Here is a 15,427-nt window from a genome sequence, read left to right as displayed (position 1 = left end):
AAAAAAAAAAAAGAATGATATAGAAGAGTGTAAATAACTACAAGAATAAAACGATAAATACAAAGGTCAAGTAAAACATATTTAGATAGAAACACATGCTTGCACATATATATAAATAGTGAGTGTGTGTGTGGTACGTATGTGGATAAATGCAGTGACGGTCTATGTATGTACCTCTCTTTTTTTTTTTTTTTTTTTTTTCTTTCTCTTTCTCTCTGTATTTATTCATCTTTGTTTTTATGTATGTATTTATAGATTTCTGTATAAATATACACAAAAATACACACAGAGAGAGAAGAGAAAAAGAAAAAGAAAAAGACATATATACACATACACACAGTAAAAGTGAAACGGAAGAAAAACAAAAAGAGTACAGGTTTCTGTGAACGGATGGAGAATACCACACAATCACAGATCAGCAACTTCTTTCTTTTTCCTCTGCCGTTGCCGTCATTCCTCGTACTAAAAACTGACGGAAAAAAGCAATACGAAGAATAATAAGAACAACACTACTACCAGCAACGTCAAAATAATAAAAATAAGAATTGGGTTGAATTATAAATAAGAATAATAATAATAATAGTAATAGCATCAACCAGAAACACATATAAATGTATAGAAAGAGTGATAAATACCCGCAGCAGAGATAATAAAAAAAAAAAAACATGTCAGGAAATATTCACCACTATCTTTCTTGTTCTATACTTGTTCTCTTTCTCATATATACAGAGAAAGAAAACTATTTTTTTTTTTTTTTTAAAGGTATGAATAAGTGTGGTTTTGTTCTCTCTCTTTCTCTCTCTCTTCATACACAGAGTGAAATATAAACAAAGAATTGTCTATATATATATATATATAAACACGCACACATATACATACATACCACCCCAACTAACACCACCACCACCATCATCAATATCAGCATACAAATAGAAATGAAATAAAGGATGATCTGAGAAATAAAGACAGACCTGCACATGAGGGGCGACTCATTCTTTTTTTCTTTTTTTTTCCTTTTCGGGGGGAATGATGAGTGAATAGCTACAAGGGAAAAACATCTGTAAGGTTTTATTTTTATATTTGTTTACTTTTTCTTTTCATTTGTTTTCTGTTTTTTTTTTCTTTTGTTTTGTTTCACTTCTAACGTGTGATTTTTTTTTTTTGGTTTTTGATTCATTTTATTATTTCTTTTTTTTTTTTTGTTTTTAGTTCTTGTTTTTTTTCTCTCTTTTCTTCGTTTTTTAAAAAAAAAAATCTTTTTTTGGTTGGAGCGTCTACGGAATCTAATTCAATTTATGAGTGTGCTGCCCGGTCAGACAATTGCCGTGAAATTACGTGCAAGAGTACATACCATCAGCATCAGGGATCTGAACAACAACAATAACAATAACAACAACAGTAACAACAAGAGTAATAATAAAAATAATAAGAGTAATAGGGAAAAAAGTAAGCACATTGATCTCCCTTTATTGCTTTGTATTACGCAGACTATTTCTCTTTGTTTTTTTTTTTATCTTTTCATTCTCGTCGAAAATAGACTTTTCTCTCTCTCTCTCTCTCTCTCTCAGTACTGATTTTCACATGGGTCAAAACAACATACATACATGCATACATACAAAAACAAACAAACACACAAATAAGAAAACGTGTGCACACACCTATATATATATATATATATCCTTATCTCAAAATTAAACCATATAGGAAGCCAAAGTTCCTACGTGCGGTGGTATAAATGAGCCATCATTGTTTTTACCTGGTGTAGTACCCTTCTTTGACATTTCAGCAGTTGTGATGGGTCTTGTAATGAAATGCGTAGGTGTTACGAGACTATAAGTAGATGGTGAGAAGGGTGAATACCTCACTTGCAGCTTTTGTTGTTGCTGTAACTCTTTCTTCTGTGTTGATGGCTGCTCTGGTGTGGAGGAAGCGGCTATAGAAGTGGTATGTGTATACATCTGAGTCTGTGTATATGGTTCTCTTACATCATTAGTGGAAAACCATCTTGATGGTGTTAAGGTCGCCGCGGCTGTTGTGTTTGCGGTGGCGGCAGCGCGATCATCATCACTTAAGGTCCAACAGCCGAGTCTTTCCGCACTGTCTTCCTCCATTCGCATAGCGGAGAAGAACTGAGAGACACGTGGATCTGTTAACATCCCTTCATTTACATATTGTGGTTGTGGTTGCTGTTGCTGCTGTTGTTGTTGTTGTTGTTGTCTAAGAACAGCAGCAGCGGTTTCTACGGAAGTATCACGGGTAACGGGTTCATCTAATGTAGTCATATCCACATCATCCAAAAAAGCCGTACGGTATGAAAAGAGCGTGCGATTCGTTGCAAATCTCTCATCTTGTTGTTCTTCTTCTTCCTCTTCTATTGGGTGTTGTTGGGGGTATAGTTGGTGTTGTTGTTGTTGTTCTTGTTTGTCTATGGGTGTGTCCAACTCCACATCTTCCATAAACGCACAAAGAAGATTCTTCGGCGGTGTTTCCCCGGGTGAATGCCACTCTGGAGATCCCGCAATTCGCATGCGGGCGAGAAACACCCGTTGTAATGAACGCAGTGTCTCCCGCTCTGTGTGGCTAATGGTCACACACACATCATCAGCGTCATTGCGGGAATCTACATCGGCGGTGGGAGTCGCTCCGGTGTTGTCCAGAATAAAAGGTATATGACTTCCACTACGAGCTTGTTGTTGTTGTTGTTTAGATGACCATGATGATAACGGGGATGATGGAGATGATGATGTCCGCTGCACCACCTCACGAATACCATGCAGCATGGCACTTACATCCGCATCATCATCATCATCATCATTGTTATTATTGTTAGTATTATTATTGTAATGTTCACCATTGTTAGTAGAAAGAACTCGTACATTACTTCCAGTAAAGTATGCAGCACTATCTCTATATCCCCCTACACTTCCTCCTACTGCCGCTTCAGAGTTGTAATACTGAAGATGTTGGTGTTGATGTGGTGGTTCTTGTTGTTCGGTAGTGTATGCATTTGGGTAGGGAAATGAACCCACAGAGCCCATCTCGGCATTGCCATTACCAGCAAGAGCCGAAACAGCAGGAGGAGGAATAGACATGAGAGTAGAGGAAGAAGCACCAAGTCCATGATAGTACATCTGCTCAGCATATGAAGGGTAACCACTATATCCAAAGTACTCTGTTTGTGCAGGATTTATCATTTGTGATTGTTGTTGTGGTTGTGGTGGTTGCTGCTGTTGTTGTTGTTGTTGATTATGTTGTTGTTGTTGTTGTGTATAGCAGTAGAGATCAGTAAGAAATGACTGTTGTTGTTGTTGTTGTTGTTGTTGTTGTTGTTGTTGTTGTTGTTGTTGATCCGGTAATTGGAGTACATTACCAGCTGTTCCCGTTATCATTTCCATGGGATTTCCATCTCGTCTATTTCTCCTTGTTGGATCAAACGTATCTAATCTGCCTCCCCGTGAGGAATGACCCAACATGGCTTGTAAAACCTCAAGACTGTCAAGTGGTAACTTCCCTGATTGAATCAACGACATCACATGAGCCTGAACACCACGAAAACCATCATATCCACCAAAAACATGTTGATATTGATTATGATGATTATGTTGATGATTATGATCACCAGTAAAAAACTCATTTTTCTTCCCTGTCATCATTGGAGAGACCTCTGTTTCCCCATCATAACTCCCTCTCTCTCCCGTCATATTGGTATGCTCAGTACTCTCAAACCGAGAAGGGAATCGTTTGTTAAAGTGAGACTTTCCACCAACTTGTTGTTGTTGTTGTTGCTGCTGTTGCTGCGGTTGGTGTTGAGATGCATACATGAAAAGAATACGACTGACTTCTTCAATGGTCTTTGCATCTCCTCCAGTGACATTCTCTTCAGCTGTACCATTACGTTTGGCGCGGAGATCCTCTAAGGAAACACCAGTCACTACTTTAGTGACAGTACTGTTTGGTTTGGGCCGTCGTCGCACGGATGTTCGATTCACTGGGCACTTTTCACCTACTGAATTTGAGTTCTCACCACGAACAGGCACAACTACAGTTTCTGTCTGCTTTGCTTTCACCTTTGGTGTTGTTGTTGTTGTGTTTGTGTTTATTGGTGTGGTTTCTGTTGGTGTAGCTGTGGAATCTTGTGGTATGCCACGCCGCTGAGCTCGACGAACACCACGTCGACTTCGCAGTGGCGCCGCATCTGCTGTTCCAGGAACAATAGGGGCAGAACTAGTGGTAGTAGTATTAGTATTAGTGTTAGTATTAGTATTAGTAGCAGCGGCAGTGGTATTAGTAGTAGCGGCAGCATTTGTACTTGTTGCAGTTACCTTATTGTTCTTTTTAGTTCGGCTACTTTCGGCTGAGACAACGTTGGCGAACGTCATTGGGAGTTTGTTTTTTACTGGGGGATTCATCGCCTCTAAATATAAGGTCGTTTTTCTTTTTTTTTCTTTTTTTAATGTATATGTATATATATATATATATGATTGCAGTGATATTTTATGTTTTTCTTCTTCTTCTTCTTCTTCTTCTGTCCTTGTATGTATATGTAGTTTATGATTTGCGTATTCACTCGTGTTTTTTTCTCTTTATTTTTTTTTCACTCTGTAAGTACGTTTTTAGTTGTGTTTATGCGTACGTACGGGCGTGATACCCTGGTCTTACCTGCCCCCTACGAAGAGTAAATAAATAAATAAAGAAAGAAAGAAAACAGAATAAGATATCCAAATGGAAAAAAGGGAGACATACATTTTTTTTAAAAAAAAAAAGGCTCCAAAGAAAGAACTAATGAACAAAAACTTCACACCACCAACAACAACTCTATTACACTCCTCAACACTCCTCAACTTTCACTCACATCCCAACTATCATTTCACAACTGCCAATTTCCTTTTTTGACTCTTTTTCTTGCGTCCTTTTCATGATTTCATTTTTTTTTTTTCTTTCTTTCTTGCCTCTTACCCATTATATATATATATATATATATATATATATATATTTATATAGATTATGGAAGCATTGGTTTTGGTGTTTCTGCCAGTTCTAATCGCTCATGTGTACCACTACCAGTGAACTTATCCACAACTTTTCCAAAACGTGTTACTTTCGTCCATTGCCGCATGGCACCATCAAACAACCATCGCCAGAGACGTGCCTGCAGTAATCCCCACGTTGTGGCATCACTCTCAACAAGTAATACAGGCCATGTAAACTCCATATGCTGGAAACGCTTAGGAATCATAAGTGTATATATTCCCAAAAGGTCCCACAGTGGATCTGGTTTGTGACGTGTAAAGGTAATGAAAAGTGTAACACGTGAGAATCGTGCTTGATCAATAAAAAGAATCACAGGTGCCCTATCAGCATTCATTGCAGAGGAAAAAGGAGAAACAACAGCAGTACTAGAAGTACCAGAAGCTGTAACAGAAGTAGTACTAGTACTCCCAGTAGTAGTAGTACTACTAGTAATAATATTCCCAGAATCTGGTTGACGAATATTATTTAATACTTCTCGTGAAAAAGCGTGTCGTGATAAAGATGTTAGTATGAATGAACCCCCCGATACCGTTGTATAACCATCACTACTACGATTACCACCTTTAATAAGTGGTAACAATAATAGTAAATCTCGCAACTCATTCCATAATGAAACAACAAAATGATCTGAAACATCCAAAGCGAAAGGAGAGAGTATACATGATAACTCCGTTACCCGCTTCCCTCCTCCTATACATCGCACCGCAGCGTATACTGCCTGTATGTCCTGTTGAGGTACCTCTTCACCACGCCAAAACCAGCGTAGAATACCACCTGAAACTTCTTCTGCAGAATCCGCACCTTCTGGACTCGCTCGATGAAAAACCACAAGAGCTGTAGTACCCGTATCCCGATCTCGCACATCTACAATCTGTAATCGGTGCAACATCATAGAGACAGTACTCGTATTCCCTGCGTTTAGTGTCTGTAGATTTAAGTCACGTAGCATTAATGAAACACGTGGACGGGTATTTGCCATTCCCTCTTCTGTAAGCCACAATACAAGTTCTAATGAAGGTGCAGAAAATGTGTGACCCACACTTGTGTGCCATGCTTCATCAAAAGAAGCATATAATGGAATTATTTCATCTGTTAAAAGAATTGTTACCCGCTCCACATCACGTGCATTTGAAAATGCAACTACGTGAAAAGGTGCAAGTATATCTTTTGTATCTTCAGAAGTAGCACATCGTCGTACTTCGGAGGTCCCACGTGAAAAGTCTACTTCAAACCATGCACCCTTATACCCAATAATATGAATTAAAATAACAGGAACAGCAGTACGATAATTTTCCCATAGAAAAAAACGACCTTGGCAAGGTGGTATAATACTTCGACGTGGAGTTCCTTTTTGTCGTACAGCAATAGCAGTATTTCGAGCACGATTCTGAATTAATATATTTGTGGCATGAAGAGTATCTATTACTACAGCTAATAGATTATTACTGTCCTGTACTGTTACACTGAGACGACCAGTAATGAAAGCAATGTCATCACCAGCGTACGAACTATCCGATGAGAAGGATGAATTAGATGATGATGATGATGATGGGGGTATTTCACTTGTTGGGATTGGTTTTGTTATTCTTGTTGCTCCTGAGGATAATAAAGATGATGATGATGATCCTCCCGTCACCAATGCTCCATAGGCAACAGAGGGAACTTTTTTTGGTGGCTTTAATGTTGCCCATAAATTAAACGTTGCATGTCCTGGTTCATCCACAGACATTGGTGTCGTACGGTGCACTTCATAAAAGTCTGAAAGATTAGTATGCCGTACGTTTCCACTAGAAAAAGAAGTAATAGATGGAACAATGTCTTCTAGTGTATCTTCAAAAGCGATAAAGTTTCCAACTGCCGTTCCAAGACAACTAAAGTGGTGTTCACCCGGACGAAGAGTTACTGGTGGGATATAACTAGAACCCAATGTCTCCATACTCAATATATCTCTACTTTTTCTTTTTGTTGTTGCTGTTGCTGTGGTGGTAGTGGTAGTGGTGATAGTGGAAGTAGAAGTGTCTTTATCATCTGATAGTTTACCCCATGATGTCCTCATCATTTTCTCCTTTTTCTGTTTCTCCTCTTCCTTATCGTTTGAGCATGCAAAGTAAATCTTCAACCGTCGGGAGGTGTTATTAACAAACACCCACCGTGGAGTAAGGAGCAACACCACTGGTCTTCCCTCCTGCACACGTGGAAACTGCATCACATAGTTGCAACTTCTCGTAATCCCTGCTTCCCGCCTGGAGGACTCGGCCACGCCGTTGGCGCCCGGGAGGGTCGGGATCTCCGCCGACCAGCCGCCATCGAGGCCGAGGGTGAGGGCGACGCCGGGGGTCTCCGCCAGGCGGCAGCCGATGGGAAAAGGGACGCCGGTGGAGGGGGGGATGCCGGTGTGGACCATCTGCCCGGCGGCGGGCCGGCGCGGGGGACTCGCCACCGCCAGGAGCACCGGGAACTCCGTCAGGTTCACCACCCACAGACCCACCGAGAGGAGAATGGTCCGCTGCATCACAGCGACCCGCACGTGGAAGCGGCGGCCGGCGGAGTCCCGCAGGGACAACACGGAAGGCTCACGCCCCACACGACGACGGAGACGGCCACACACCCGCACAGGTTCCTCAAGTCCCGTCTCAAGTGTCTCTCCACCCGTCTGGGAGAAGGAAAGGCTCATGTAGAGACTGGAATCGTAGGAACACTGAGATATGGGAAGGGAACCTTGATGGGAAAGAGCGTCATGGGAACCAATTTTTATAAGTCGTCCCTGTGATCCTTGTCCTGCAAGGAACTTCCAAAGTGAAGATTCACCACCACCACTACTTCTTCTTCTTCCTCTTCTTCCTTTTCCTTTTTCGTTCATATCGTCATTTTCTTCCTTTTCGTAGATTTCATCAGTTAAAGGTTCCTCTTGCCACAGTGAAAGCTTTACAGGAATACCAATATGATTTATAACTGTCATACGAGGAAGGAGAAGCACAACGGTTGAACCACTTTCTGCATATCGTCGTAACACTATGAATAACGATACTGGTAAAGTATTGTATCTTGCTGTACGTAAAGCTACATCTCCACTTGGCTGAAAATTCAAAAATACACCACTTTCAAGGGAAAGTGTACTAAGTGAAGCACTATAAAAAGCATTATTTAATGTAATACGAACTTCAACACGACTACAAGTTCCACAAAGAGGGTATTCTGTGTTGGGTAAAAAAATCCAAAAATCTTCACTTAATGGTATCTCATCTAATTCTCCAAAAATATGTTGACGTACTTCAATAATCATCCCACTGGCATTATATAATGCAGTACGTGAATGTACACGAACAACTACTAAACCTGCTTCATCCGCACTCACATATGAAGATCTTGAAGAATGTCCAAATAAAGGTACTTCTCTTGTATTATTATTTCCAAGAGAAATAGAAGCAGAAGAAGTACCTTGTAAATTTATGTTAGGTTCTGGTAATAAGGATGGATTACTCATATAATTATTTTGTGTTTCTACACATGACATTACCACAAGAAGATCATCTATAACAAGACCTACAGCATGTCCATATTGTAATTCACTCACTACGACACTAGAATGACGCATATCTCTAAGTAAACCTTCATCATTGCGAACATGTCTTCCATGTTCATCCAAGGTAATACAATAGCGTGGATAAAGGTAAAGCCGAATTTCATCCGTTTTATTATATGGAATAGTAAGATCTACTGCTGTACAAGAAGGAAGTGGAATAATTTCACCTTGATCCAAATCTTTACCAATAAAAAGATAAAAAACATCACTAAAGGTATTAATAAAACGATGAGTAGCAGTTCCTAAAGAAAAAGCATTACATAAGAATGATCCACCAGTTGTTAATTTATCTTGATATTGTCTCATAGCTAACTGTAATTCCATCCATTGTCGATTAATATGTATCATCTTGGAAAGTAATAAATGTGAAGTATATATAACTAAATCATCACATTGTAAACGATATTGTGTGGTTCTAGTCTGTTTAAACCAAGAATGAACGGCTTCAAGAGTAATAGCTGCTTTAGCTGGTATAACAGTATCCCATCGTCCTTTTCCATATACTCGAAGAAAAAGTTGTTGATGTTGTAACAAGGTAGTTCTACTTCTTCGAAACATAGTTATCTTTAAAACAAGATCTGATAATGTTACCTGTAATAATGGATATTTAAGACTTCCAACTGTTACATCCATTAATGGTGAGAATGCAGCTAAAGAAAACTTGGGTTTTACGTGTTGTTCATCTTCACCTTGTGTTTCCTCTGTAAAACGAGGATCTATTTCTTCTTGATATACTCCTTCATTCACAGCAACACTTTTCCATCCCATAATTCGTTGAATCTGAAGTTCAAATTCACGTTCTGCAGGAGAATGTCGGAACAATGTAGTCTGACGCATAATATCGGTTCCCTCTTGTAATATAGAATTTAATAATTGTAAATCGTTTATAATAACATTAACTACAATTGGACTCATTGAGAATGCAAAATCACGATTTTCAGAACAATTAATACAAATAGTAATAGGATTAATGATAGTATTTTCTACTACAGATGTTGATGCTGCTGCTGCTGTTGATGTTGTTGATATTGACAGTGATGTTGCTAATGGTTGTTGAAAATTAGTGTTTGTTGATGCAGAATCGATGGTTCGACTAATAAGAGTAAAATTACCAATAGAAGCCTCACCATTTTCAATTAACCCATTACGTAAAAGAAGATTAGCTTCAATAGCAAGATTTACTTGAAGAGTACCATGTTCTTCTTGAGAAGACAAATATACAGAAACAGAATCAACTCCTAGAGATAGTTTCCATGGTTGATTATTTTTCTTTCTTTTAGGAATATATTTTTGTTCCTGTAAAATACATCTTTCAGATGTGGTATACCGTATATTATGAGAGAGAATAAAACTTCCTTCACCTATTGCCATAAAGGGGAGCAACAATACTTCCTCTCCCATACGTTCTACTCGACGTAATTGATGTTCTCCAGAAGCAAACCATGGTAAAATAAAACGACCACCGGAAAAGGTTAAAGAAAGTCCTCCATCTACTATCATTACAACATCCGCACCAGTCCCTCTACGTGCAGGTTCTATAATAATAGAATGTCCATTCATCTCTACATGAATATTGTTAGTGTTGGCACTAGAAAATAGTAATACAAAACCATCATCACGACTAAGTAATATATCATGAGTTAATTCCCATAAATTTGTATTAATAGTAATAACAGTCATTTTGCGTTTTTTTCCTGTATATTGTTGAAATTTTATATCCGTGTTTGGATGCATTGTTACCCAATAAAAAGGTGCAATCTCCTCTGCTGGAATTTTAACAAGTACATCAAAGCTACTTAAAATAGAAAGAGCATCAAGTTTCATTATCAAAGACTCTATAGCGCATACTATACCAGATAATCCATGTTTAGAAGTAGCTATACGTGAGTAATCAAATTTTAATCCACAAATAGAAAATATATTTAATTCACGACTACAACCCAATTTGGCCTCTTGCAAGAAAAATGAAATTTTATTTGAAAATATTTGAAATACCATTTGTTCTAGATCCAACCAAACTACTGACCTTATTTCACTTTCAGGGTTATTTGCATCTTGACTTCCATTCACAGTAATTTTTACTCTAGTAAACTCTACAGAGAAGCGCCGGGTAAAGGAAACATCATCATTATCATTATCATTACTAAAGATTGATGATTCCATTGTATTACTATGCAAAGACTTCATATTTTTCATTTCACAAATAGAATTTTCCATAACAGAAGGTATTTCAGTTAATACATCGGTTTCTGTAAAGATTTTTCCTCGTTCTCGTACCACCCTTACGGGATCTTCTCTCTTAAACTTTAAATGATATCCAAATAGTTCAAAGAGATGTAAATAGGTAGAAGGAGATAAGATTGAATGAATGGGTGTAACTACTACACAGAGTTCATTATGAGCAGGTATATGCGTCGTAAGGGAAAATGTCTCAATAATAGGTACAGTTTCAATATCATTTTCAAATATCAAGATAGATGGTCCTTTTTCAATCCCTTCACTTTTAGAAAGATTATTAAACCATTTTAATACTACACTACCATCATTTAAAGTTGTAGCTCCATTACTTGTCAAGGTTAAACCAAGAAAAGCAGAATGAATCATTCCATAAAGTTCGTTAATTCGGCTATTCCATGTAAATCCAAAATGAACTTCTGAAATAATAACTTTCATAGAACTTTGATTAATATCAGATGAAACAACGACATCATCTTCAGATAATGATGATGATGACAATACTCTTGAAGGTAATGATGGAATATTAGAAGAAAGAACTGCATAAATAGTTGCAAATTCTTCTGATAATAAGGGTAACCTCTCCTCAGTTATATGTAAAAAAATACCACCTATTGATATCAATATACCATCAATATTAGAAGTTTTAGTTATTGTCATGGAATCTTCCTCCTTCTGTCGATTTCCAGAGATTTCTAGAAAGGCTCCAGAGAATCTTATAGAAGCAAAAAGTTCCCACAAGGCTTGTACTCCAATATCCTCATTCAATTGTAACAATTCATCACATAAAAAAGTAAATCCTCTTGCATTAATCATATATCCTTCATTTTGAAAGATTGCATTTATATATTCCCATGATATAAAAGCAACTGCAAAAGAATTTGAAAACACCACAAATGGTGCAATATAAACTTTCATTAATCGTTCCCGATGAGAGACAACGGATACAGAAGAATTAGTTTTCGTTGAAGTATTAGAAAAAAAAGCACTTGCAATTAAAATAAGATGAAATGCTTCTTTAAAAGAAATAAGAATTTGATTATTACTACCAATATAAAGATGAGGTTCTTTTACCTCTTGTAAATTTATAATTTCTGTTATTGGTAGTTGAGTATTTTTTATTGTTACAGTAATGTCCTCCTTAGGTGTATTTTTATTATAGTCCACATTATACTTTATATCCAATAGAATAATATTTTCTTTTAAAAATACATCAGGAATATCATTATATGTTTCTTGTACCACTAATTCAGGTAATTTGGCAACTAAACATATTTCAGTTGACATATATTTGGTAAACCCATCGTATATCCATGTAATTCTACCATAAGGAACACTAGATCTCACATGCGTATGATTATTCTTTTCAGTAGAAGAATTAGAAGAAATTTTACCCCATGGATAATACAATATGATATTATTCTTTATTTTTATATTAATTATATTTTTTTGTGGCCAAAAAGGAACATTATATACAGAGGAATGAAATGTACGTAACCCAAAATGCACTCTAGAACCAATACTCTTTAATCTATATAATGGGGAACCCAACAAATTGAACTGATATAGAAATTCTTGTAATGCAGGTAAGTGAAAAGTAAAAAAACGTTTCGTAGTAAATATAGTTGTTTTTAACGTAGTATAACAATTCACTTTATCCAATATACTAGGAGGTTTCCACTCCATAACTATTTTAAGGGTTTCTGTATTTGAGTTAGAAGGAATCATTAACATATATTCATCAACATCACAAGAACAATCATTTCCAACCTTAATTATTACATTCATACGGGTATCACTAAAACGTTTCGTCTCAATTATAAGACTATTAGGACTGTTACATTTCAAGATAAAAGGTGACCTCCATGTACATAATGATTCTCCAATAACAACAAAAGAAATATTTCCAAATGAAACAATAACCTCAAGAAAAGGGATTTCCAATTCTTTATCATAAAAAATAGGAGTTACCTCTTTAGCTGGAAAAAATAGTACCCAGATAAGATCATTTAAAAATTCTAGTAAGGCAAGAAAATCAGTATCAAGAACAACATTCCCTTGTTCAAGGGATGTATAAATTACAATATCAGACTTGGAATTCTTTAAAGGTTCTCCTAATAAATGACAGTCCTTGTGGTTATCCCAAGACATAATAAAATTCATACATCCTATATTTAGTAAAGAATCACAAGACATATTTATACAATTGAGAGAAATCAATTGATTTTTACCCAATTTTAAATGTAAAGTAAATTCTTTTATTTGAAGAGGGTTACATTCTTCTAACATATCAATAATAAAAGAAGAAGATTTAAATTCTAACAAACTTAACGCTTCAACCTTATTTGGTGAATTTTCTTGCTTTATCAATTTTGAAATATCATTCAAGAGTAACATAACATCTGAGAGCATATTTCTCAATTTGTAAAAACTTGATAAAACTCCAGAAATATATGACTTTTCTAAAACTAATGAAATACCAATCTCATAAAATAGTGTAAGATTCGTAAGCATAATAAAAGGAGAATTGTTAAGATCAGTAATAAAGAATTGAGAGCACCTTAAAGGTGATACGATATCCAAATCTTTCATAGAAACTTCTATATCCCCAAAATTCATCATAAATTTTTGAATACGTAATTCTTTTTTAGTTTTTAGAGTTATTGGTGTATCCATACCAAAAGAAGACATGGTAGTATTTAATATATTTCCTATTTTAACAATAGAATCATTACATATTATTTCTTCTAACAATAACTTATTATACCATATTTTGAATAAACTTAAGGTTATTGATAGTTCTATATTAATAGATTCTTTTAAATAGGAAAACACTATACCCTCATCAACTTTAGATATACCCATAAGATGACATATAGTCCATTCATCTCGTGTTAAAGATCCTAAAGAAACTTGAATTGAGGATATTGATGATATAGCACGTAATGTTGTTGTACTTGAGTATGTCAACATTAGATTAAAAACGTTAAACCATATCCTAACAACAATATTCTTATCTTCAAGAATAACTAATAACTTGGGAATTTTGATACCAATCGATACATTAGTAGGTATATAGGAAACATTTATAGTACCTTTTAGTACTTCTACAGCTGCTACTTTGTATTCCATGTTTTTATCATATAAAGTATCTCCATAGTATCTAGGAAAAATCTTTCCAAACAGATTAAATTGCTCCAAAGTATATTTGGCCTGTTGTCTAAGTTGAATAAGAGATTCAATTGAAAGAGAATGAATAGCTTTTTTTACTCTCTTTGAATCTATAACTTCTTCAGAAGTCCAAGGAGCCCCTAAAGAAAAAAGATGATACTTATAATACTCTTCACATAGTAACTTCCACTCTTGGTAAAGATTCCAGTCAAATTTACCTCTTTTCTTTAAACGAGGTATATTTAATAAAACTCGATTAAAGATATATTTCCACCATGTTCTACTAGTTTCTTTATTTGTAGAGTTAGGTCTTTCTTTTGGTCTTATTTTAGAGTAAATATCAATTTCTGCTCTTAAAGAAAGAATTTCTCTAGTTATCGCTAACAATGTCTTTACTTTAGATGGGCAAAGATGAACCTCATTACAATTAAGCATAGCGTAGCTACCAAAAGAAAGAGTCGAATTTTCATTATGTATAACACAATGTAATTCAAGAGAAGAAGGTTTTAGAGTGTAGCCATAAGATCCAAGTTCCATTTCAATATCGTCATTTACTTTTTTTTTAAAGTCTCCAATTGTTTTTATTGAACGAAAATTATGTAGAGATTTTCTACAGTCATTAGAAGCGATAGTAAGTGAAACATCTTCAACATTAATAGCACGATGATATTCATTTGAATCTTTAGTAATAAAAACAGGTTTACCTGAAACAGATACAGATGTGCAAGTAAGCTTATTAAGTCTTATAGTAGCACTATTATAGTTATCACCCACTTGAACATAACGTACGCGACAATTCTTTATAATAATAGTAGTATTACGTAAAATGAGTCCCTTAAGCCGTCCAAAGACTGGATAATAATCCCTAGATGCATCTATCACAGGTTTAGGTCCAAATCCTTCCAATAATTCAACTATCTTTTCTTTAACTCTAATCATTTCTTTTTCTTTTTCATCATCATCATTGTTGTCGTCATCGTCGTGGTGGTGGTTGTGGTTGTGGTCAGAAGGTAAAGAAGATGATGATGTTGTTGTAAATACAAGGAGAACGTCCTCCAGTGAAACTTCACATTGCTTTGAATACAAGTTCGTCCAAGGAACCTTTATACGTAGTTTACCTATAACTCCACGTTCAAAAGAAAAGTATGCCCTTAAATAACTAACAACATTGTCATCAAGTTCAACATCTTTTAATTCAATAAAACTTCTTAAAATATTCACAGACAGTGAATCAGTATTCACCTTTTTTATTAAACCATGTAGAAATGTACTAATAAATGATGCCAAATACCTGGTGATAAACATTCAAGAATAACTTCTTTATTCTTAAACATTAATGACTGTTACACCATGGTTATTTTGTTTTAAGAATAAATACATGGTTAAAAATAAATAGAGAGAGAGAGA

The 15,427-nt window shown here is 35.9% G+C and overlaps 2 protein-coding genes across 2 annotated transcripts; both read right to left on the bottom strand.

Moving 5' to 3' along the window:
• Positions 1–1,691: 1,691 nt before the first annotated feature.
• Positions 1,692–4,409, bottom strand: TM35_000701080 (uncharacterized protein; the record flags this gene model as incomplete). Its single annotated transcript, XM_029031196.1, has 1 exon — positions 1,692–4,409. The coding sequence occupies one exon, from the start codon at positions 4,407–4,409 to the stop codon at positions 1,692–1,694; it is 2,718 nt and encodes a 905-aa protein (XP_028877510.1).
• A 593-nt stretch (positions 4,410–5,002) lies between these two features.
• Positions 5,003–15,325, bottom strand: TM35_000701070 (uncharacterized protein; the record flags this gene model as incomplete). Its single annotated transcript, XM_029031195.1, has 1 exon — positions 5,003–15,325. The coding sequence occupies one exon, from the start codon at positions 15,323–15,325 to the stop codon at positions 5,003–5,005; it is 10,323 nt and encodes a 3,440-aa protein (XP_028877509.1).
• Between the last annotated feature and the right edge of the window lie 102 nt (positions 15,326–15,427).

Source organism: Trypanosoma theileri (genome assembly GCF_002087225.1).
Source record: "Trypanosoma theileri isolate Edinburgh chromosome Unknown TM35_Tth_70_V1, whole genome shotgun sequence".
Classification (NCBI taxonomy): domain Eukaryota; phylum Euglenozoa; class Kinetoplastea; order Trypanosomatida; family Trypanosomatidae; genus Trypanosoma; species Trypanosoma theileri.
Note: the sequence above shows the minus strand (reverse complement) of the source record. Positions and strands in the feature narration are given on the sequence as shown.